Source organism: Natator depressus, chromosome 4 (assembly GCF_965152275.1).
Source record: "Natator depressus isolate rNatDep1 chromosome 4, rNatDep2.hap1, whole genome shotgun sequence".
Taxonomy (NCBI): Eukaryota; Metazoa; Chordata; order Testudines; family Cheloniidae; genus Natator; species Natator depressus.
This window is the reverse complement of record NC_134237.1, coordinates 13754167-13776831: the sequence shown is the minus strand read 5'-3', so window position 1 is coordinate 13776831 and position 22665 is coordinate 13754167. Positions and strand designations below refer to the sequence as shown.

The 22665-nt window shown below is 43.3% G+C and overlaps 1 protein-coding gene across 1 annotated transcript in view; it reads right to left on the bottom strand.

Annotated features, from left to right (window-relative positions):
- Window positions 1-667: 667 nt before the first annotated feature.
- Window positions 668-22665, bottom strand: part of SDAD1 (SDA1 domain containing 1) — a 35649-nt gene continuing 13651 nt past the window's right edge. Inside the window, exons 9-22 of the mRNA XM_074950443.1 lie at window positions 22146-22247; window positions 21253-21322; window positions 19704-19807; window positions 18310-18367; window positions 17137-17195; window positions 15536-15612; window positions 14185-14282; window positions 13371-13447; window positions 11904-12036; window positions 10119-10216; window positions 8901-9091; window positions 8277-8361; window positions 7633-7794; window positions 668-1087 (exon numbers count right to left, since the gene is read on the bottom strand). Of these exons, the coding sequence (XP_074806544.1) occupies window positions 1037-1087; window positions 7633-7794; window positions 8277-8361; window positions 8901-9091; window positions 10119-10216; window positions 11904-12036; window positions 13371-13447; window positions 14185-14282; window positions 15536-15612; window positions 17137-17195; window positions 18310-18367; window positions 19704-19807; window positions 21253-21322; window positions 22146-22247 (1365 nt within the window). The 3' untranslated portion in view covers window positions 668-1036. The remainder of the gene's footprint in view (window positions 1088-7632; window positions 7795-8276; window positions 8362-8900; window positions 9092-10118; window positions 10217-11903; window positions 12037-13370; window positions 13448-14184; window positions 14283-15535; window positions 15613-17136; window positions 17196-18309; window positions 18368-19703; window positions 19808-21252; window positions 21323-22145; window positions 22248-22665) is intronic.

Below are 22665 nucleotides of genomic sequence, written 5' to 3'. Positions count from 1 at the left end.
ACAAGAAGATGATAAAAGACAAAACCACCATATCACCTGTGGGTGAACACAGTCCTCATCCTCAAAGGAAACCTGCACAACACTTTCAAAAGACAAGCCTGGGAGTTTAAATTCATAACTTTGCTAGCCACTAAAAAACACAGCCTTAATAAAGACACTGGATTTATAGCTTATTAAAACACTCCGTAACCCACTAACCCTCCTGGAGCTGAAGCCGAAGCCTGAGCAACTTATTTTTGCGGTGGCCCCTGGGGCATACTGCCGGGGCAACTGCCCTGCTTTCTACTCCCGAATACTGGTCCTGGCTTTTATACGCAAAGAAAAAGTTGTTGTGACACAGGTGGGCTGTGTAATTTTTACATCATGTTGGGGGGGTTCAGAAAGAAAAAAGTTGAGAACGCCTGCCTTAGAATATGCGCTAACTACTTATGCTAAACTATCTGCTCAATCTTGTATTTAGCTGTGACACTTTGGTTACCTTTCTCAGACCTGAAAAAGAGCTCTGTGTAGTGTGAAAGCTTCTCTCAGACCAACAGAAGTTGATCTAATAAAAGCGATTACCTCAGTCCTCACCCACCTTCTATTTCTAAAAGCGGGAAATTAAAGTTAACCGTTTTCAAAGTCCTTTAAAAAATTACATGCTTATGAAAGGCACAAAGTTTTTAATCTATGTAAAAGTTATTTTACATGGATTGATCTAGGACTTACATTTTCCATGATTCAGGCAAAACATTTAACAATGAAATTCTCCTTGCTTTACAGTTAATATTTACAGGGACATAACCAGTTAACTCAAAATAAGTTCTATTCAATAAAAGGTAACAGCCTCCCTTCCGAAGATGCTTCTAGAATGCAAGATCTCTTGACGCCAACATGTACAAATGAGACTCATTTGGTGCTGCAGAGTTATATTCAATGGACATCCAATTCTTCAGTACAAGCGATCTTGTACTTTCCAATATAAAAATTATTTTCTAGGGTTATTACTATACCCACAGTAAGGATATAAAACAGTCTGCTCTTTTGTTGTTTTAAGTTATTTCACCAGCCTTTTTCTCTTTTTCAAAAGTGCGTCTCGTAATGCCAGCTAGAATACAAAAAAATAAATTTATTAAATAATAAATAAATTAAATAAAATAAATCGTGTTGCATAACAGTGCAATATTGAGGTATTCTGACTACAAGTTTTCAAGTATTTAACTGGTTGCAGAGTAGCAGCCATGTTAGTCTGTATCCGCAAAAAGAAAAGGAGTACTTGTGGCACCTTAGAGACTAACAAATTTACTTGAGCATAAGCTTTTGTGGGCCACAGCCCACTTCAGCCCACTTATCATAGAATCATAGAATATCAGGGTTGGAAGGGACCCCAGAAGGTCATCTAGTCCAACCCCCTGCTCGAAGCAGGACCAATTCCCAGTTAAATCATCCCAGCCAGGGCTTTGTCAAGCCTGACCTTAAAAACTTCTAAGGAAGGAGATTCTACCACCTCCCTAGGTAACGCATTCCACTGTTTCACCACCCTCTTAGTGAAAAAGTTTTTCCTAATATCCAATCTAAACCTCCCCCATTGCAACTTGAGACCATTACTCCTCGTTCTATCATCTGCTACCATTGAGAACAGTCTAGAGCCATCCTCTTTGGAACCCCCTTTCAGGTAGTTGAAAGCAGCTATCAAATCCCCCCTCATTCTTCTCTTCTGCAGACTAAACAATCCCAGCTCCCTCAGCCTCTCTTCATAAGTCATGTGCTCTAGACCCTTAATCATTTTTGTTGCCCTTCGCTGGACTCTCTCCAATTTATCCACATCCCTCCTGTAGTGTGGGGCCCAAAACTGGACACAGTACTCCAGATGAGGCCTCACCAGTGTCGAATAGAGGGGAACGATCACATCCCTCGATCTGCTCGCTATGCCCCTACTTATACATCCCAAAATGCCATTGGCCTTCTTGGCAACAAGGGCACACTGTTGACTCATATCCAGCTTCTCGTCCACTGTCACCCCTAGGTCCTTTTCCGCAGAACTGCTGCCTAGCCATTCGGTCCCTAGTCTGTAGCGGTGCATTGGATTCTTCCATCCTAAGTGCAGGACCCTGCACTTATCCTTATTGAACCTCATCAGATTTCTTTTGGCCCAATCCTCCAATTTGTCTAGGTCCTTCTGTATCCTATCCCTCCCCTCCAGCGTATCTACCACTCCTCCCAGTTTAGTATCATCTGCAAATTTGCTGAGAGTGCAATCCACACCATCCTCCAGATCATTTATGAAGATATTGAACAAAACCGGCCCCAGGACCGACCCCTGGGGCACTCCACTTGACACCGGCTGCCAACTAGACATGGAGCCATTGATCACTACCCGTTGAGCCCGACAATCTAGCCAGCTTTCTACCCACCTTATAGTGCATTCATCTAGCCCATACTTCCTTAACTTGCTGACAAGAATACTGTGGGAGACCGTGTCAAAAGCTTTGCTAAAGTCAAGAAACAATACATCCACTGCTTTCCCTTCATCCACAGAACCAGATGCATCTGATGAAGTGGGCTGTAGCCCACAAAAGCTTATGCTCAAATAAATTTGTTAGTCTCCAAGGTGCCATAAGTACTCCAGTTCTTTTTAAGTATTTAACTGAAATACCAATATAGCACCCATCATGCAGCGATCCGTGTGTGTGTGTGTGTGTGTGTGTGTGTGTGTGTGTGTGTGTGTATAAAAAATCCTGTTCATTGCTGGCATGTAGCCACCTACAGGGTGGGAGACATTAGCAGGCAAGATCGCCACACAGGAATTCAAAAAATACACCATAGTTAAAACTGTGGCCTTAATTCAGTTATAGTTTGGAGGACAAGTGCTACTAATTATAGCAGGGACTAGATTTTCCTGGATGAAATAGCTGACAGATTTCTTCACCTAACTGTAGCCAAACCAGCAAGATGTGATGCCATTTTAGATTTGGTATTGGTGAGTAGTGTGGATCTCATAGAAGAGCTGGTTGTAGGTGACCCTTGGTTCACGTGATCATGAGCGAATTCAGTTTAAACTAAATGGAAGGATAAAAAAAATGGATCTGCAACTAGGATTTCAAAAGGGTAAACTTTAAAAAAATTAAGGGAAGTAGTTAGGGAAGTGGACTGGACTGAAGCACTCAAGGATCTGAATGTGGAGGAGGCTTGGAATTACTTTAAGTCAAAGTTGCAGAAAGTATCTGAAGCCTGCATCCCAAGCAAGGAGAAAAAGTCCATAGGGAAGGGTTGCAGACCAAGCTGGATGAGCAAGCATCTCAAACAGGTTATTAAGAGACAGTACAAAGCCTATGAGGAATGGAAGGAGGGATGGATCAACAAGGAAAGCTACCTCTTGGAAGTCAGAAAGTGTAGGGGAAAAGTGAGAATTGCCAAAAGCCAAGCAGAGTTGGACCTTGCAAAGGAAATTAAAACCAACAGTAAAATGTTCTATAGCCATATAAATAAAAAGAAAACAAGGAAAGAAGAAGTGGGACCACTAAGCACCAAGGATGGGGAATTTTCCCCCGGGTCAGATTGGCAGAGACCCTGGAGGTATTTTGCCTTCCTCTGCAGCATGAGGCACGGGTCACTTGCAGGTTTAAACTAGTGTAAATGGTGGATTTGCTGTAACGAAGTCTTAAATCATTATTTGAGGACTTCAGTAACTCAGACAGAGGTTATGGATTGATTACAGGACGGGGTAAGTAAGGTTCTGTGGCCTGCAATGTGCAGGAGGTCAAGAGATCATGATGGTCCCTTCTGGCCTTAAAGTCTATGAGTCACCCGACTGGAATCAAGCCAGCCTGCCTGGGCTAGTGCCCTAGGTACTCTATGCACAGATGTATTAACAGCTGTGTATTTAATGTCACACACTTTGCTACTTTGAAACAGAACTTGGCACAAACAATTAAGAAGAGGTACATTGAGATAAAATTGGATATTCACTGCCAAAAGCTTTTATAAAAACAGTAATTTGGAAACAATTTAATTCTTATTTTAAGCATTTAGGAAAGTTTAATATACTAACTAAAATTACCCTTTTAAGGAAAAGCTATTATAACTTTTCTAGTGACACACTAATCAGGCTAGACTTAATAACTTAGTCTAGAAAATATTAAAAATGCCAAGAAACCAAGCAGATTATTTAATACTTTAGGAAAAAAAAAAATCGATATATATTGTAAAAATGAGAGACAAAGACCGCTCATAAACCCCTACACCAAAAACCATGGCAGGCACTATCGTGACAGGGATCATACTCGCACCTAGATAGAATTTATAATACAACCAAGAAAGAGTCAGTGAACTCCTAGATTCAAGCAGTAAACATAGCAGTAGTGACACTTCTTAAACACTGTACAATAAAAAAATCACTAATGTAATTAATGTAATATAAATGTTATTGCACTGTGTCAATGGTGTTAAACTGGAAAAGATCAGTACAATATCACTCTTGTCCCTTTAAGTAGGTATAAAGTAATTTCTTTAAAGGGCAAATGAAGCTTCTTAAAAAAAAAAAAAAAAAAAAAAAAGGACCGACATTTACAAGTACAGAGTCACTCCAGAGAGGTTCTGCCAGAAATGTAGACACATTTAACACAGGGCTGTCAATTAAACACAAAACCAATCAACTAGATTAAAAAAATAGTCACGATTAATCACAGTTTTAATCTCATTGTTAAACAATAACAGAAACACCAATTTAAATTTATTATAATATTTTAGATGTTTTCATTTTAAAATATATTGATTTCAATTATAACCCAGAATATGTGTACAGTTCTCACTTGATATTTTTATTGCAAATATTTGCACTGTAAAAAAAAAGAAATAGCATTTTTCATTCACCTCATACAAGTACTATAGTGCGATCTCTTTATCGTGAAAATTGTTGGGATTTGTAAGGGTTAAGTAAAGACCTGGGAAACCACTGGTGTGCTATCATGGTAATAGAGAGTAGGCATAGGCACGCACTATTTCTTCGCTTAATAGATAAAGTTACCATCCTCTCCCTTCCCTTCCGCTTGTTAAGGATAGATAAGCGCTGCAGCTACATAAGGAATGTGGTTGTCTGAAGGATACCCTGTGTGTGAAGAAGTGTTATCCCCCCCCCCCCCCTTCCCAGCTACATAAATGAGCTCGAGACATGGCCCCTTCCTCCCTTCCCTGCAAACTGCGATTAAGGGAACCTGTGGCTACAATTACATTTCTCTGCAGTATCTTCAAGGTAAAAATGTCTGTAGAATATGCTTAATGCTATAAACAGTGAACGGGGCGGATATATGATATTCAGCATATAGCTATTAATATTCACTATATGGGCATTCATATTATCAAATAAGGGGTTTGGGGGCATTGTAGTAAATGTGGGTATTTACATATTAACTTAGATAAAAGAGCGTGATGTGATTAACTCAGGGCTCTCTCAACAATTGGGTCAAGGGGAACAAGTACCGTAATAAAGAAGTCCATTCACTCAATCCGCCTCTGGGTCCTCCTGCTCATTCTTTCCATCTCTAACAAAAATGCAACTTACAAACGTAGATTTTGTTTCCGAGTGCAGTTATGTAAACACACACAAAAACAAACAATGTCAAACTTTAGAGCCTAAAGTCCACTCAGTCCTACTTCTTGTTCAGCCAATCACTCAGACAAACAAGTTTGTTTACATTTACAGGAGATAATCCTGCCCGCTTATTTACATATGTCACCTGAAAGTGAGAACAGGCGTTCACGTTGCATTGTTGTAGATAGCGCTGCGAAGTATTTACATGCCAGATATGCTTAAAATTCGTACGCCCCTTCATGCTTTAACTTGTAGTCTCTCAAATGTTTTACATTGTTTCGTTTTTGAATGCAGTTATAGTAAAAAAAAAATCCTACATTTGTAAATTGTACTTTCACAATAAAGAGATTGCACTACAGTACTTGTATGAAGTGAATGAAAAATACTCATTTTTTTACAGTGCAAATATTTGTAATAAAAAATATAAAGTGAGCGCTGTACACTTTTTATCCTCTGTTGTAACTGAAAATCAATATATTTGAAAATGTAGAAAAACATCCAAAAATATTTATAATAAATTTAAAGTGGTATTCTATTATTGTTTAACAGTGCGATTCCAACTGCGATTAATTGCAATTTAACGGTTTGACAGCCCTAATTTAAAATGGGGATTTTAGCTCTGGATTTTAAACTATAAAATCAAATTTTAGTTCTTTTAAGCCGTTCCCTTCCCAACAGGGGCTAGTTCGAGCCTTTTGGCTCAAATCACTAACACGCTGCTTGTTTTGCTTCTCGCAGAGATCTGATGTACTGAGGTAGTCTGGCTGCCTACCAAATCAGAGACGTCAACACCTCAATGCAAGTGCAGAGGATTAGTGAGCTCATTAAAGTACCTAAGCTGCTCATTCACAAAGTGAACCTCTTGTGTTTTATAAGAGAGGGTGGAATCAGCACATTGCTGCAGTCAGTGGGGTCAGCCTAGATCCCACTTTTGTGGGAAATGGAGAAGATACCAAGTAAAGAGCAGATTTAGAGGTACTAGTCCAGGGTCATGTTATTTAATAAAACACCATATAAGAATACCCAGGATCTACTTTCCTCATTTGGTTTGTAAAGACAAAAGCCACTGGCGGACCATTCTCAACACTGTTTGGCTGCCCTTAGCAGGGAATAAAAAACCAGAAACAGACCCTGGAGCTACTCACTGGGACCCAAATCTTACCGACAAAGGTGGGTTTATAATGAAGTCAGTACATATGCTCTACCAAAGAGACAGCTTGGTGAGAAAGCCACAAGGCAGGATTTTCCTGGAAATGGCTCTTTGAACACTTCAAAACAGTCTGAGCAAGTATAGCGGCATTATAGTAGTCGGCAACATTTTGGCCTTGAGATTTTCCAGAGCAGATGAGAGGATTTCAGGAGGCACCTTTGATCATAGACACAGCATGCCCAGCCAGAATGAGAGGGAGGACAGACCTGTCTCTGGTGAATAAAGTAATCAGGAAGATGGTGACTGTGAAATGAGGGTTTGAAGAGGAGCCCAAAGGAAAAGAAAAGGATAGACTAAAAGGCCTGTCTGCAAAGCCAATTCTACCACGCAAAGGCAGCATGTTTTGTCACACTGGTGTCCCTGATTGTAGTATAATTAAAGTTTGATCTTGCCGATGCCAAGGGGCCCACGCTGTGTTATAATTACATTCCCATATCATGCTACAGCCCTAATATAACTTCACCACATGATTTGGTGTTTTCTACGCAGACAAGTCCAAGCCAGTTATAAGAAAGCCCCCCAGTACTGGCAGCCATTGGTCTGCAAGAGCCCAGATCTGTGACCTACCCAGGCATTTGGGTAGGACATAGGCTAAGGGATGTATAGACTGCACAAGGGGCTTTTTTATTGGGTTGGTTGGCAGGTGATCATTAGTTTAAGAGAAGCAGCCTATTATATGTTCATTTGAACTAAACTTTGTCACGGGAAATCTTTAAGCACACATAACCTAATAGAGCACGTGAGGGGCGCTTATTTTAGCTGAAATACAAATAACTAAAGTTTGTTGCATACACTGCCCCTGACTAGTCTCCAATTTACTTTGTCACCAATGGGCTGAGTATTAAATACTGACCTGTTTTTCCCTGAAGGAACGTTTATTTTTTGTTCGGACATTGTGACTGTATCTCATCATCATAAAGTTCTTCTGCTTTTTCTTCTCTTTGTTAGTGGAGCTAGCGAACGGATTCATTTTAGTTTTCCTTTTCACAAATTCTTTTCTGTCTGTCTTTCCAGCCTAGGGAGGAAAAAATATCCAAACAAAACAATTAAAGCCCACAGGGTTATCTTCCTTTCTCACAAGTCAGATCATCTAACTCGTCTCCATAGAAATGCCATTTACCCCTGCACACTTTCCACTCCCGGAGCTGCAAATCCAGACTCACTTTGCTTTCCTGAGCGATTTTATGTGCTTTGTGATTGGCTGTTTAACTGTATCTTTTGAATAAGAGCCTCTATTTAAAAAAAAAAAAAAGAAGGTTTTAAAATTCCCAGCATCAGCCACAGTCAGAGACAGGGAACCAGACTAAAGTTAACCATTGGTCTGTGCCAGGTCGGCAAAGAACCCAGGAGGGGGAGGCAACAAGTTACCTAGCTGTCATTCAGGCCTGAGCCCTTTGAAACCTGCCCCTACTGTGTTCTTGTAACTCTGCAGGTTGCAAAGCCTGAAACCCCTGAAAATCTGCAAGGAAGAAGATCTGGAATATCATGGCTCCTCACCATGGCTGTGGCCAGTCTTGTTTCCTTGTCTGATTTAGGCTTCTTATGTAGATGCTCAATATCTCTGAGCGAAAGCAACTCTCCCCTGCAAAACAAAAAGAGATTATGATGTTGTCTGGCATCACGAGAGCTTCCACCATGCACGGATCTATCCCCACCCTCTCTATCATCTCTCATTCGTTCTTGAGATATGGCTTCTGAGCTCACTGCCCACTTTCACACAAGCACCTGTATGCTTTGACCCATGCTGCCCTTATGCATGGGAGGAGCTACCCATAAACATCTGCACAGCTGCCTCAGTGTCCGCCTTCAAATCCCTTTTTAACTACCATACCTACAAAAATCTCAGCAGCGGTCAGTCAGCCGGTGTGCTGAGACCACAGCCTATCAAGCTGATGAGTATCGTCTCATTGTTCCCTTGTGCTGACCCCCCTATATTCACCCGCTGCCTTGTCTCATACTTAGATTGGAAGCTGTGTGGCATGAGGACACATCTTTTTATTATACATTTATACAGCACGTAACACAATGAGGTCCTGGCCCATGGTTCAGGCTCCTAAGGGCTCCTGCAGTAGAAATAATATCCATTACACCACCTGAGTGAAAAGGAATTTTGTATTCTACCTGCTCTCCTCGTCGCTGTCTATTGCAATGTTCTTCCTCTTTGCAGCTTTGCCAGGTGCCGAGTTGAGCTCTTTGGCTATCTGGGCCAGGTGTATTTTCTGGAAGTCTTCTTGAGTTAAAACCCGGCTCGTGCTAACTGCTGCTGCTTTGGCTTTCTGTTCTTCTACAGGCATGCTTTTGATCTTCTCCCCCTTTAAATTCGGACAACAGTGACGATCATCAGGGTCTTTAAAGCAATGGTGTTGTATGGTTTATTTGTACACTATAATCTTATTGTAAAGGCAAGTCCTGTTTCTCTCCACCTAAGCAGGTTGCTGGAGAGAAACAGGACTTGCCTTTATAATAAGGGCATATGGCTGGTTAGGGCAGAAGACAAGAATACGTGGGAGGTGAGAGGCGTAGGGGAGGGAGTAGCACTGGCCTTCTTCAGGTCTACAGCAAAGTTCAACGGTGGGTGTAACATTACCAACAGAGCCCACGTTGGGGCACCACGCAGCCTGTGATCAAGGAGTTCCCAGGCTTTCCAGGAAATCGGTTGAGTGTGCTTGTTCATGTGTAAGGGAGAGAGAAGGAGTAAGGAGCATTAGAAATGTGCCAAAATACTCCTCCTCTTTGCTGAAGATGGAGAGAATTTGCCCTATTCCCCATAGGCCAGTGGTTCTCAACTGTGGTTCACTGCTCGTTCAGGGAAAGCCCCTGGCAGGCCGGGCCGGTTTGTTTACCAGCCATGTCCGCAGGGTCAGCTGATCACGGCTCCCACTGGCCGCGGTTCGCTGCTCCAGGCCAATGGGGGCTGCGGGAAGGGTGGCCAGCACATCCCTCAGCCCGCGCTGCTTCCCACAGCCCCCATTGGCCTGGAGCGGCAAACCGCAGCCAGTGAGAGCCGCAATTGGCCAAACCTGCGGACACGACAGGTAAACAAACTGGCCTGGCATGCCAGGGGCTTTCCCTGAACAAGTGGTGGTCCACAGTTGAGAACCATTGCCATAGGCTGTAAAATATTTACACACAGGACTGATTCTCCCCTGCTTTGACTTGTGGATATTCACTTATACCTGTGCAATGGTGGTGTGACACACCCCTTTCTCATTAGCTACTGTTTATACACCCACTTGGCACAGCTGAAAACTACATTAAAGGTGCAAGCCAACGGAGAATCAAGCCCAATCTTTGAAAATCACATTTATATTTAGGTCAGAAAGTGATGACAAAACTCACTACTTCTTGCTGCTCCTCATCTGAGGAGTGGTGCACATCTATCCATTCCCCATCTTCATCGTCTTCCTCCTCACCGAGACTGGCACTTTGCCATCCATCTGCCAGGGCAAGAGGCACACACAGTGACTAGAACAGACTTAGTTCAATTGCGTGACAATAAATATAGCAATTAAGACTGGATCCCAGATTTGTTTCCTTCCATGTTATCTCTACCTGCTAAATGCACTACTGTTTTTAAAAGCCCTCCATTTGCAGTTCTCAAATCACCTAGTCCAGATACCACTAGAAATAACAAGCAAGCATTAAAGGGTTGTCAAGTTACGGTAGAGGTTGACTGCTATTTAAAAACTATACATTTCAAGTATCATCCACAATGTGCTAGATCACGGATTGGCAACCTTTGGCATGCGGCCCATCAGGGAAATCCACTGGCGGGCCGGGCCGGTTTGTTTACCTGCAGCGTCCGCAGGTTCGACCGATCACAGCTCCCACTGGCTCTGGTTTGCCGTTCCGGGCTAATGGGGGCTGCAGGAAGCGGCGCGGGCCGAGGGATGTGCTAGCCGCCGCTTCCCGCAGCCCCCATTGGCCCGAAACAGCAAACCACGGCCAGTGGAAGCTGCGGTCGGCCAAACCTCCGAACGCTACAAGTAAACAAACCATCCTGGCCCACCAGCGGATTTCCCTGATGGGCTGTGTGCCAAAGGTTGCTGATCCCTGTGCTACATGCTGTACAAAAATAGTCCATGGACCACAAAGTTGTGTCTCTCAGCAACATTCAGATGTGTGTATTTATATAAAAACAGGTAGTTTGGTGGAAATGGCTTGTGGAAGCTGTCAAAGACAAGACGTGCCCCTAACCAGTTTACTTCAGGCACCTGTTGCATCTTGTAATTAACATAGTACACAAGCTATTTAAGGAAGAAACTGTCACTTTATTACAAGTTTATACAGTAACTAGAATCAGATCCTTCATGGAGGTTGTGATGTCATCATCAGTTGTTGTAAGTGGGACCAACCATAGAAATAAACAAGTTATCCCCAAAGTTGTAAGAAAACACCAAAGGCAGCTTGCAAAACACTGGTGTGCCCGATGTCTAAATAACTGGCAATGGAGACAAGCTGTCGTGTAAACCTAATTTACTGCCAGCCTACGTTGCAGTTATTGTAAAGAGCTCTATAAAGTTATAAAATGTGTTTGGAAAAGGCTCTGAAGATAAACAGCGCTACACGAGTGCCCCATGATGTCTACTGCGCAGGGCACCATACAAGCATGCGGTGATATTTTGCCGCATCCCCAACATCCAACCAGTTCACACAGATATAGAAGCAGCACACATTGTATGAAAAAGTCATGTTACATTTTCAACAGCCTGAGCACTGCTCTTCTTAAGTCTTCAAAGTGACTCAAGGACATAGTAAGCAAGCAGTTCTTTATCTTGGGGAGAGCTGAACAGGTGCACTTTTGAAGCCGTATGACCTGCTTTTCCTTGAAGATTAGTCACACAGGCAACAAAACCCCTTTGTTATCTCTTGCTAAAGCAAATACTGCATAAAGCAGCACAGACCCAATGTCAAATATAACTGGGTGTGTATTGCATTCATTCATTCAAGGGCAGCATTAGTGCTGTTTCACTGGACAAATGCACACATGGCCAGGGTTAACTCAAGACATTACAGTGTCAAAGTTTCTGCTTTACAACAAGAGACTTGCACCACACTTTCACATGTAACTAGAACTCTAGTGGCAATGCTGTACTGCCTGGAAGTGAAGAAAAACTAACCAACCTTCCTCGTGTTTCCCTCCTTCTTCTTTCTTATTCTCAACCTCTAATATTTCTGCTCCTGGAATATAATCTTTGGCATCTAATTCTCCATACTTGTGGATTCTGGCTTCTGATGAGGCCTCAGTAGGTTTACCCTATAAGTAAACCAAGTACATGTTGTAAGTAGCTCTTTGTTTTCTTTAATTTCACCAACAGAACATTTTAAAAGGGGCATAAGGTTGGTGGACTCAATCACCAGCCTGGGAAACATGATATGGCAATATACATAGTACTGCTCACAACACACACTGTGGTGTCCCCCCAGCCTCTGGCAGTTTAGTCTTATTGGGATCCAGGAAGTGGGCGGGGAAAGCTAAAGGATCCGCCCCCCCCAGCCCAAGACGGGGGTCCAGGGGGTCCACAGGACCTGGAAAACCAAATAATTACAGGGGACAACTAATGAACAACATGGACAGGAGTGCGGTCAAAGGGTCAAACGAAGGGAACCGGACGGGGACTGGCAGTTTAGTGTCAGGATTTCCACCCTGCCTAGGAGGTCCACAGGGCCTCCTGCAGTCCTCTGCCATAGTTACAGGAGAGCATTCTCCCAGCCCTCTCCTGGTCCTGGACTGCCACAGGTCCTCATTTATATCCCCTAGTGGAAAACATCAGACCCAATCAACTGCTGCTACCCAGCTGGGTCAGTTAATTCCCAACACCTGCCTGCCACGCTGCTCCCCAGAACGGGGCTGGTTGCTCCCCTTAAAGGGCAGACTGCCCTGTTACAAGGTGTTTTTTCACCAATGAAACAAGAAGTGATCAGCCAGTGTTAGAAATCTGCCAGAGGCACACATCCCAGCATGCCCTCCAAAACTCTGGATTAAACTTCTGCAGCTTGGGCCTATTCCGAACAAGCTTTATACATTAATGAGCATTGGAACGACAGAGATCCACAGCCCTCCAGGTTCAGATAATCCCTCCATCCACTTCTTTTAACAAGGTTAGGTTTTAGTCACACAGAAAAATAAATGATGATGAAGAGCTTCTGATATTGCATTTTCAGAGCATAGCACTTTATTGAAAAACATCTCCTCTCCATAGATTAACGATGGATTCTGCAGTGAAGCGGTAAGGACAAAGATACTCTACAGCTCTCAAGGCACTTTGCAAAGAAGCACCGTTATCCCCATTTTACAGATGGGGAAACTGAGATGGGAAGTGACTTGCCCAAGGTCACCTAGTAAGCGAGTGGCAGAGCCAGGAATAGAACCCATGTCTCCTAGGTCCAGTGCTCTGTCCTTAGGCCACACTGCCTTTTGCCTTTAGGTGATCTCTCCAGGGCAAAATGCAATTCACATATTCTTAGTTAAAAGTATGCACACAGTTAACCATGTTCACTGGCTAGAGATGTTCAATTTATTTCATCCTCATTTTCAGGATCACAACCCTGCATTTCAGATACAAATTAATGCACATAAACATCACTTACCCTGAATTTTTTTTGTAACATTTGCGGATTCAGTGATCGGAAGAGATGTATCAGAGTTCTTGCAGACATCATTACATCTACAAAACAAATACCAGGAATAAACAAACACCTTGGAAAAAGCAGGATCTGGATCAAATGAAAAGGAAAGCATTGAGCTAGAATTAGGTTTTGTTCTGTGGGTGGGGAGGAGGGTAAAAGGAAAAGCGCTATATTTCCTACATCTTTCTCAATAGTAACTTCTTAGCATTAATCTATTTGAGAATCCATGTCTTTCCCTTCTACTCTGGGCTACCTACTTTGTAAAACTACCTTCTACTCTTAGCCTTCTTTGCTCTACTCTAGTTTTGTTTATTGGATACATCTCCCCAAAAATCCTTTTTCAAAATTTAAGCAGCTACCAATATCGGTGTGAATCTGTTACTTCTAAAAAAGAAGTGAAGAAGAAAGTGTCTCCAGAACTAGATCAGACATTTCCAAGGTAACTCACACAATCAATATTTATTTAGGACATGAACCTGCATCCCCTACAGTCAGTGATCAACCAATTGACAACGTTCCCATTGATCAAACTGTGCAAGATCAAGCCCTTACGTAGCTTCAGTTCAGGTAGCTGCTAGGCAACTACCCTTTTCCCCTCCCAACTGCTCCATCTCTCACATGAGGACACCTGAAACAGACACAGAGGTGCAGGAGACTAACATGAGAAATACTCTGAACTCTAACCTATTCCTTACATCAGAACACTCAGCATAAACATGGGTAAAAAAAAAAAAAAGCGCAACACGTTTTTCCACCTGCAAAGCACTAAACTTACTTTTATCTTTATGAGATTTGTACAGGGCAAGGTCTTGGAGCAGGTCTTCGGTCATAGCCAGAGGACATCTCGCAGTTATCTCTTTTATCGCATTCATTCTAGAAAAATCAAAGTTTTAAAAAAAAATTTGTCTCAGTTAGAAAAGACCCTGGCTGCAGCATGTTGCACGACCGTGTCTGAGACTCAGGGACGGTCATCTTGAGGCACACAACTCAGTGTCAGAGAAAAAGAGCAGCACGAGACTCAACCCCCGAGGTAGCCGATCCAAAGCATGGCAGCTTTGCATAGTCTGTTCTCCTAGCCACCATGACGGACCAGTTTCCAGAGGTGCAAGTGCTCAGCATCTTTGAAAATTAAGATAAAGTACTGGCACAGCAATCACTAACTAGCTAGAAAGCATCCAAGACCAAAGGGTGGAAGTGGGCAGCCCATACTGAAAAGCTAAAACCCTTTAAATCTGTGGACCATATCTGTGCCTAGAGGAGTCAGGAATCTTGACTGCATTCATCCATGGTTAGATCAGTAAAGGACAGCCTATGCTGGGGACCTGTATGATCACACAGGAGAGTTCCCTTTCAAAGTAACTTTACCCTCACATTGACCCTCACCCTCCCCAGTCTCTCTCTTTAAGGTCCACCCCCCACCCCCCACCCCCTCCTTATGGTTGAAACAATTTTAGCAAGAACCATTCTTAAAGCATGGCTCGAACTAGTGAGCATGTTTCCACCCACAGCCCCATGCAAGTGGTATGAACAGGGACACCTTTTCCTCAGACTCATCTTAGATCTCGATTATAAAAAAAGAGATACAATACGTTGTACAATTACTATTATTATACATCAATCAGTCTATGGCACAGGTCTCGGCAAAATAAGCCAGTTTATACTGGGCGCAGAAACTGGGTTAGCATTCTGCTGGCAACAGCTATGGTTAAACTTAGTTGTAGCTAGCACAGTTTCAGTCATTGTATAGACAGGGAATGAAGTCTTGACCATCATGGTATCTACACCCTGAAAAATCATGGCGTACTTAAGAGTTTACAGATAAATGGGATACGCACAGAACATTCCCAGAGATCTTGTTACCCAGGAAAGCAGGGATTCAGCCACATCTGGGGAGCATCCTGGTGCTCACCAATGACCTCTACGACCAGTGACATAGCAGTGTTGGCAACTAAAAATAAATGGTTTACCAAACTCAAGGCGCACTGCACAAAAGGTTATTTTTTTATTTCAATGGGTGTTTTTCTAAAGAGATATACCAAGCTATTTTCTATGAGTTGTACATTGTTTCTAGCAACCCAGGTTCCCCACGGATCCCAGACTGAGTTATCATGAACTTTCATACCTACCCTACAGTCATAACTTCCCCAGAATTCTTGTCAGTGACAAAGTTGTTGGCTATGGTCATTAATACTGACTGGATGATCTAGAAAGGAAAGTAGAGACAGATGAACACACATTCTTATTATAGTTATACTCATTTGCATACAATGCCATATTCACAAAGGGCAAACTCACTCAAAGCTTGGGACTTGGCCCTTTGAGAGACATTCTAAGCCATGGAGAATTTTTGCGATAAAAATCTTACTACAGGGAGGAAATGCAGCCTAGTGAATACAGCACTGAATGGGGATTCAGCAGACCTGGATCTGCCACTGGCCTGCTGAGTGACTTCGATCAAGTCACATCACTGCTCTGTGCCTCGGTTTCCCTGTCTGTAAAATGGGGGTAATGCTTCTGACCTCCTTTGTAAAGCCATTTGGAGATTTACTTTGATTCAAAGTGATATATGGGAGCCAGTCTGTGACCCTAAGAGTATCCCAAGGCTAAATGGCAAGGAGCTCCAGACTCAGCTGGCCTGACCCACTCAGTATATCCCCATCCACTGTCGTCATGATATTTATCCAAAAAGTAGCATGTGATAAATCATTGAAAAACAACTAACTCACTGATCATTCACATGGTTGTGTGATGTATATACGGTTAACCTGCAAAGAGTTATCCACAAATGTGTGACTAAAATGTGTTTTAACCAGGCATGTCAGGGGAAGTTGATAAATAGGTTTTTCGAGACAAATGAAAGGGACCAGCCCCACAAGACAGGTGTTGCCACGGACAGGGGGCTATTTACTGGTATGGGAGATTGCAGGAAAATCATTTGCAGTGTAAAAATTACAAGCAGGGGTGAAGTCAGCATGGTGTCTGCACCAGGCAGAATGGAGTCTACACCCAGCAGGGGAAAGAACCTCTCTCTTCAGAAGAACACGTTTCAGAGGTTTACTAGACTATAAAAAGAGAGGGGGAGAACCCCTAAAGTTATCCTTCACCTGAACAGTCAAAGAAACAGAGTACTGTGGGCTCCGTGATTGAACCCTGGCTAAGAACCAGCCAGCCATGCAGGAAAACAACTGTGGTGAGACTCTTACTTTGAACAAAAACAACGAGGAGTCCGGTGGCACCTTAAAGACTAACAGATTTATTTGGGCATCAGCTTTCATGGATAAAAAACCCACTTTACAGAAGCATAGGATTTAAGACACCCAGAGTTGCAAGGCAGGTGTTGACTGAACCCCCTACTGGCCTAGGTGAACCCCAAAGAGTCACAGGTATTCATTACCTTTTTTTTTATGGAACATAAACCACAGAATAAGCACAAGTGTTCCCATTTTGAAAGATCAGCGTGTGCTTTTCAATCCCACCTGACACCAAGAGGATGTAATCTCAGAGGAACTGAGCAGACACAACGGAGAAATCACTCCTTGCATTACTTTTCCCCCTACTTAAACAATACCCAGCATCCAACAACACTTCCAGCCTGTGAGTTTTAACACGATTGGGCAGGTTTTTTGTCTCTCTCAGCATAGCTCTGTCAACACGCTCAGCAGTTATATTTCCAGTGTTTGCACACAGTCTACTGTTTAATATGAATGAGATTTGGAAGGATCCTGACCTCTGGCGGCACCAGCTGATGAGATGCTTGCGCAGCAAAAAGAAGGATCTTGGTCACTTCTAGAACAGTAGGAGAGAAAGAGAGAAAGGTTCCACAGTCAACAGACAGCCATTTCTGCTTTCAGAGGCTTATAAGTATCTCCGTGCATCACAACTTCTAATTCTGGGTCCCATCCTGCAGGAAGCTCAGCACCCTGAACTTCCATAGAGAATATGAAGGTCATTTGGAGCCTTGCAAAACCAGATCCTCTGGACCACTCGCTGTCACAATAACGCACACAATCTGATACCACAAAGTTTATCCCAGGCCCTCAGCTGGCCACCTCTTTTTAACCACTGCATATGGGCTGGAGTGCACTTTGAAAAGTCTGCTCTAGAGCACTGGTTCTAAACCACGGGTACATGTACCCCTGAGGGTAGGCAGAGGTCTTCCAGGGGGTGCATCAACTCATCTAGATATTTGCCAAGTTTTACAACAGGCTCCATAAAAAGCACTCACGAAGTCAGTACAAACTAAAATTTCATGCAGACAATGACTTGTTTATACTGCTCTGTATACCATACACTGAAATGTAAGTACAAGATTTATATTCCAACTGACTTATTTTATAGTTATATGAGAAAGTAAGCCATTTTTCGGTAATAAAAATACAAAAGCGTCACAGGACACTATGTCTGATTTTGTAAGCAAGTAGTTTTTAAATGAGGCAAAACTTGGGGGCACACAAGACAAATCAGCATCCTGAAAGGGGTACAGTAGTCTGGAAAGGTTGAGAGCCACTACTCTAGACTGAAATAGTGTTGCAACGTTAACTATGGTGCAGCAAGAGATACAAACTTTGCTAAACAATTACAGACAGCTTCTTGTAGCAGCTTGGTTTAACTCACAGAATTCAGGGGATCCATTCTAGTCTGTATTTAAAGAATTCTAGCTCCCACTTTCAGAAGTACGGAACACACCGTTTCCGTATCCCATACCAACACCTGGTAGCAAAACTGCATCTCTGTTCTTCACCCTCCTCCTTCCATGCCCTCCCTCTCTGACAGGGCAAACTTGATTGTCCACCCTTTATCCTACAGCACCACTGCTCGAAACCGACTGCACACAGGGCAACATGGGAATGCACAACCCAATGGCAGGGAGAGGATACATGTTTTGTCGATGGTTGCTTACCTCTCTGATGGGGCTGCATGAACCGCTGCACAAAGGGATAGAAGTTAAAGAGAAAGAGCTGTGGGGAGGAAAGTTGATACTGGATTAAAAAACCCTGCCAGCGTTTCCTCCCTTATATCTGCCTGTCTAGATGGAGGGGCTGTGAAACATTCATAATCATTTTGTACAGACAATGGTATACACAGACTGCATTGGTGTTACTGGACAACGTGTTTGTAACAGAGAGTGGATTCTAAATGTGTTTTCCTGCTTTGGATTGGGGGGGATGTCGGGGGGGAAATACTGCAATGAGATGTTCAATATTTTCTTTAATAAAGTAAATACTGATCCCAATCCAAATCCCATTGAAGTCAATGGAAGGAAGGGATCCCATTGGCTTTCACAGACTTTGAATTGGGGCTGTCATGCAAGTGTCCCATTTTAGGTCCCCTGTAAGCACAAGTGGGTAACTGAGGAGCGAGTGGGCATGGAAGCTAGTCTTCAAGAAGACTGTCAAAGGGGCACCTGTCAGGGGTGTGGCCTTCATCACATGGCCATGTACCCACTAGGCAATGGACCCGAACCCAAAACCACTGCATTTCAATATTGAACATTTAGGGTTTCATATAGTGTCTGTTGAATTCAAATTTTCAAGTCACTCAATTTTTCTTCTGTCACAGTCTGGAATGAAGAGACAGTCCCAGCAGAACCAGATGGCATGGGCCCTGGCTGGGCAGGTTCCCTCACACACTCAGTACCACCTGAGTTTGCCAACCCCCAGGACAGGCTGCAAGGCCCATCTTTTCTCCTGCGCCCACAGGGAGCTGGACAGAAGGAGAAGTTGGAGGACTGTAGAAATTCTGTTTGTGGGGATTAATACCGTTCAGTTATACTCAAGTTGCTGTTAGGTGGGGAATTGCCAAAGTCCATTTATGATTGACAGTACTTTGAAGAGACTGCCAAAAGCATTCAGATCCCAGGATGGACACTCCTTTATGTAGTTATCATAAACCTCAGGGATTCCTGACCCACAGGTGCTCGAGCTAGGGGCTTGAAGGGGTTTCCATCATATACAGGGTTTACAGTTTGGTTCTATGGCTCTCAGCAACCCCACAATACACATTGTTCTAACACCCCTGGCCTGGCCTGTAAAGCACTCACTGTTACACTGCTGGCCCTCTCAGGCCAGCTAACAGTGCCAGACATGGAGTGGCGTGGTGCGATAGACATAAATCCATTAGGAAATAAAATTAAGTCAAACTCATCTTCACTTACAACAACAAAGTCTCCAGTAGTGAAAGGCCAGAGCGTTAACCCACCGTGCCATCTTGATCATATTCAGACCCATTACTGCCTGACAAGCCGACTTCCGACATGAGAGCTCAAAACCCCAGTGCAGTTAACATGATGTGTACCTCGTGTATTCCAACTAGTCTAGAGATAAGGTCCATGAGCATCATCTTCACTTCAAATCGTTCCTTGGAGGTCTCGAGCTGCTTTAGGAGTTTCTCTGCAAAATCTGGAACCAACATGGAGTGTCAGCAAGAAGTAATAGCACTGGGGGTTCGAGGATGTCAGAGCAGGATGTGCGTCAGTGTCACATCCCAAGAGACTTCACAGAATAAAACAGTCACAGATCATTAGATAATCAGCTATTAAGGCTCAGATAGCCTCACCCTGATGATACAGAAGGTGAACTGGTTCTGCATTAGATCAGCAAGAAGAAAAAACATGAATAAAGAAAAAAATTGCTCATAAAATTGGGAACAGGATAAATAAGCAAAACGGTAAATCAATGGGGTTGTCACAGGGTGGCTTGCTCCTTTAAGGGCCAAGAGGCCTGGGGCCAGCCAGCCCTGTTCAATCAGCTCTGCTTATGCCGTACTTAGCTGCTTCCCTGCCTAAGGGGGCTAGACTCACTGGGATCGGGTGACAGCCTGAAACACCTGGGCCTGAAAGGGTGGAGAAAACTCAATTTGCAGGAGGAACCACAGGGAGCAAAGCTGGGCTCCTGTGTAAGGCCCTGAAGTTGGGTCTAGAAGGACTCCAGAGAAGCATCCTGGGTGCAACCAAGGAGGCCCTGTACCATCCTGTGGGTGGGCTATTTAAACAGGAAAAGGAAGCTGAGCAAGGAAAACAGGACTAGAAGCATCAAGCACAGCCTGCATGGAGCCTCTCTCAGTCCAGGAGACCAGCCTGGCCAGAGACTTTGCTCTGCAAATTAAGTTTGGGAGCTCTGAACCAAAGTCTCGAGATCTATTAAAATCAACTTACTGACGCCCAACTGGGGAATTCAAGCAGGGCACACCAGGCTGCCGAGGGGGGGGGGGGGCAGGGATGGCACATGCCTTTTACACAGCTCCATAGCTTTAAGGTTTTAGGGTCAATATTTCAAGCCAGTTAACATGCACTAAAAAGGAGGCTGAGTGGAGGCCTATCTGAAAAAAAACCAAGTTCATGCTGTCCAGAGGGAAAGAGTACTATTAGACAAAACAGACTAGAAATAAGTGGCAAATTTTTAAATGACTAAGTGATGAATGGTAATTAGTTTCCACTATTTTCCTCGGTTTCTCCAGGAAGTCTTTAAAGCAAGACTGGATAAAGATAAGCTTAGCTCGGACAGAAGTTACATACCAGAAGTTACCAGGTGAAGCTCTGTGGCCAGCGTTATGCAGGAAGTCAAGACTAGATGAGCATAACAGTGGTCCCATCTAGCCTTAAAAATCTATGACTATTCCTCCTAACTTGCAAGGTGCTGTGAGATTTAATCAACATTTGTGAAGTGCTTTGAGATCTGGTGACGAAGTGTGGTATCTAAGCATTCCATATCACGCCCACGTTCAAACAGTGGAGCATAGGTGTCTCTCCCATTGCAGTTTTGCCTGAACATCAGTAACTTGGCTCAAACATGTATTAGAATTTCCAAGGCGCATGTATATCAATTGGCTTGGACACCACGCTTACCTTGGGGATCATGAATCAAATGAATAGCGGAGAAGTTAAACACCTCTGCCTTTTTCTTCTTCTTATGTTTCTGTAGGACAGCAAGAGACAAGGAGACACTTTTTCCTTTCCATGGAAGAGTTGTTTTAAACTAATTTCAGACATTAGTTCTGGAAAACTGCCATTTCACATTACCAGCTTTAAGAGGCATGTTTTGATTTTAAATAGTAAAGTTCATCAGCACTTTCAACATTTCCTGAGTTACATGTGGTTTTCAGCCATACGATTCTAGGCAAAGTCAATCCAAACTGCGTAATGAAAGCTCCACTCAAACTCTTGAAACATACCTCTAGCTATATAGATACTAGTTCCCAACCAGGCACTGGGCATGGGAAACAGCAGTTCAGAAAACATGCCACAATCGTGCCTGACTTACAGTGTACCCCACGCAAAAGGATTGAATGAGATGCAAATCAAGGCAGAACCTGGTCCACAATCTAACTTAGCAAAATCTCTTTTCAACACGTTCTTCCACGTGAACATGAGTATGTCAAGCTGGCTGCTGCTAGAGCAGCAAAGGGAGCTTTGCTTAGAAGACATGACAAAGGGTAGCTGGCTAAAAAGGGACACAGGAGAGCACAAAAATCCAGGTCTTCAAGGGTCCCGGTGTATGAACCAATGAAGGAGAGAACCGGACGTAGATGACTGTGGTCTCAAAACGGGGAAAAAGAGCATGTCGTCTTTAGGCGTTTGATTAAGTTGAGCCCTGCATTGTTAGGGCCGACTGCTTCTAAAATCCTATTTAGCTTTACAAGTATTCAATTTACTACTGTTTCCCTTTCTACCAAGCCACCACTTGGATTCTGCAGCTAGTTCCATGGCAATGCCAAAATGTCCAACTGGGCTTCCCTTACCTTCAGAACCTTCATGGCTTTCTCCATCTTCTTCTTGTGTTTGGTGGTTTTCTTTCCGGTTGCATATCTCACCATGAGGTCTCTGGCTGTGGGCCCTTCATCCTTCGGAAAGGATCATCAGACAGAGCATGACTCAAGGGAATGAGGCTTCAAATAGGATATTGCAGCTGATTGACAGCAACAACTGTCAGGGTCACACACCAGGTTTTCAAAAATAGGAAACCAATTCACTCTACCTCCAAACGTTTGCCATGTAGCCAGCCTGACATTCATTTCAATACTTAAAACTTTGACTTCATACAAGAGAACACATACACCAAGGTTTAGGACCAGGTAACAGCACGTCAATAAAGCAATACAACAGACATGGTACTAGTCATTAGGCAATAGTAACGTATTATTCAACAATACCCAATTCATGAGTAATACTTTAAAAGGATCTCAGTACAGATCAGATAAAGTAGCTGGGGGTGGGAGGATGGCTAGGGTAACAGCATCTATGTACTTGTCTGACCCCCAT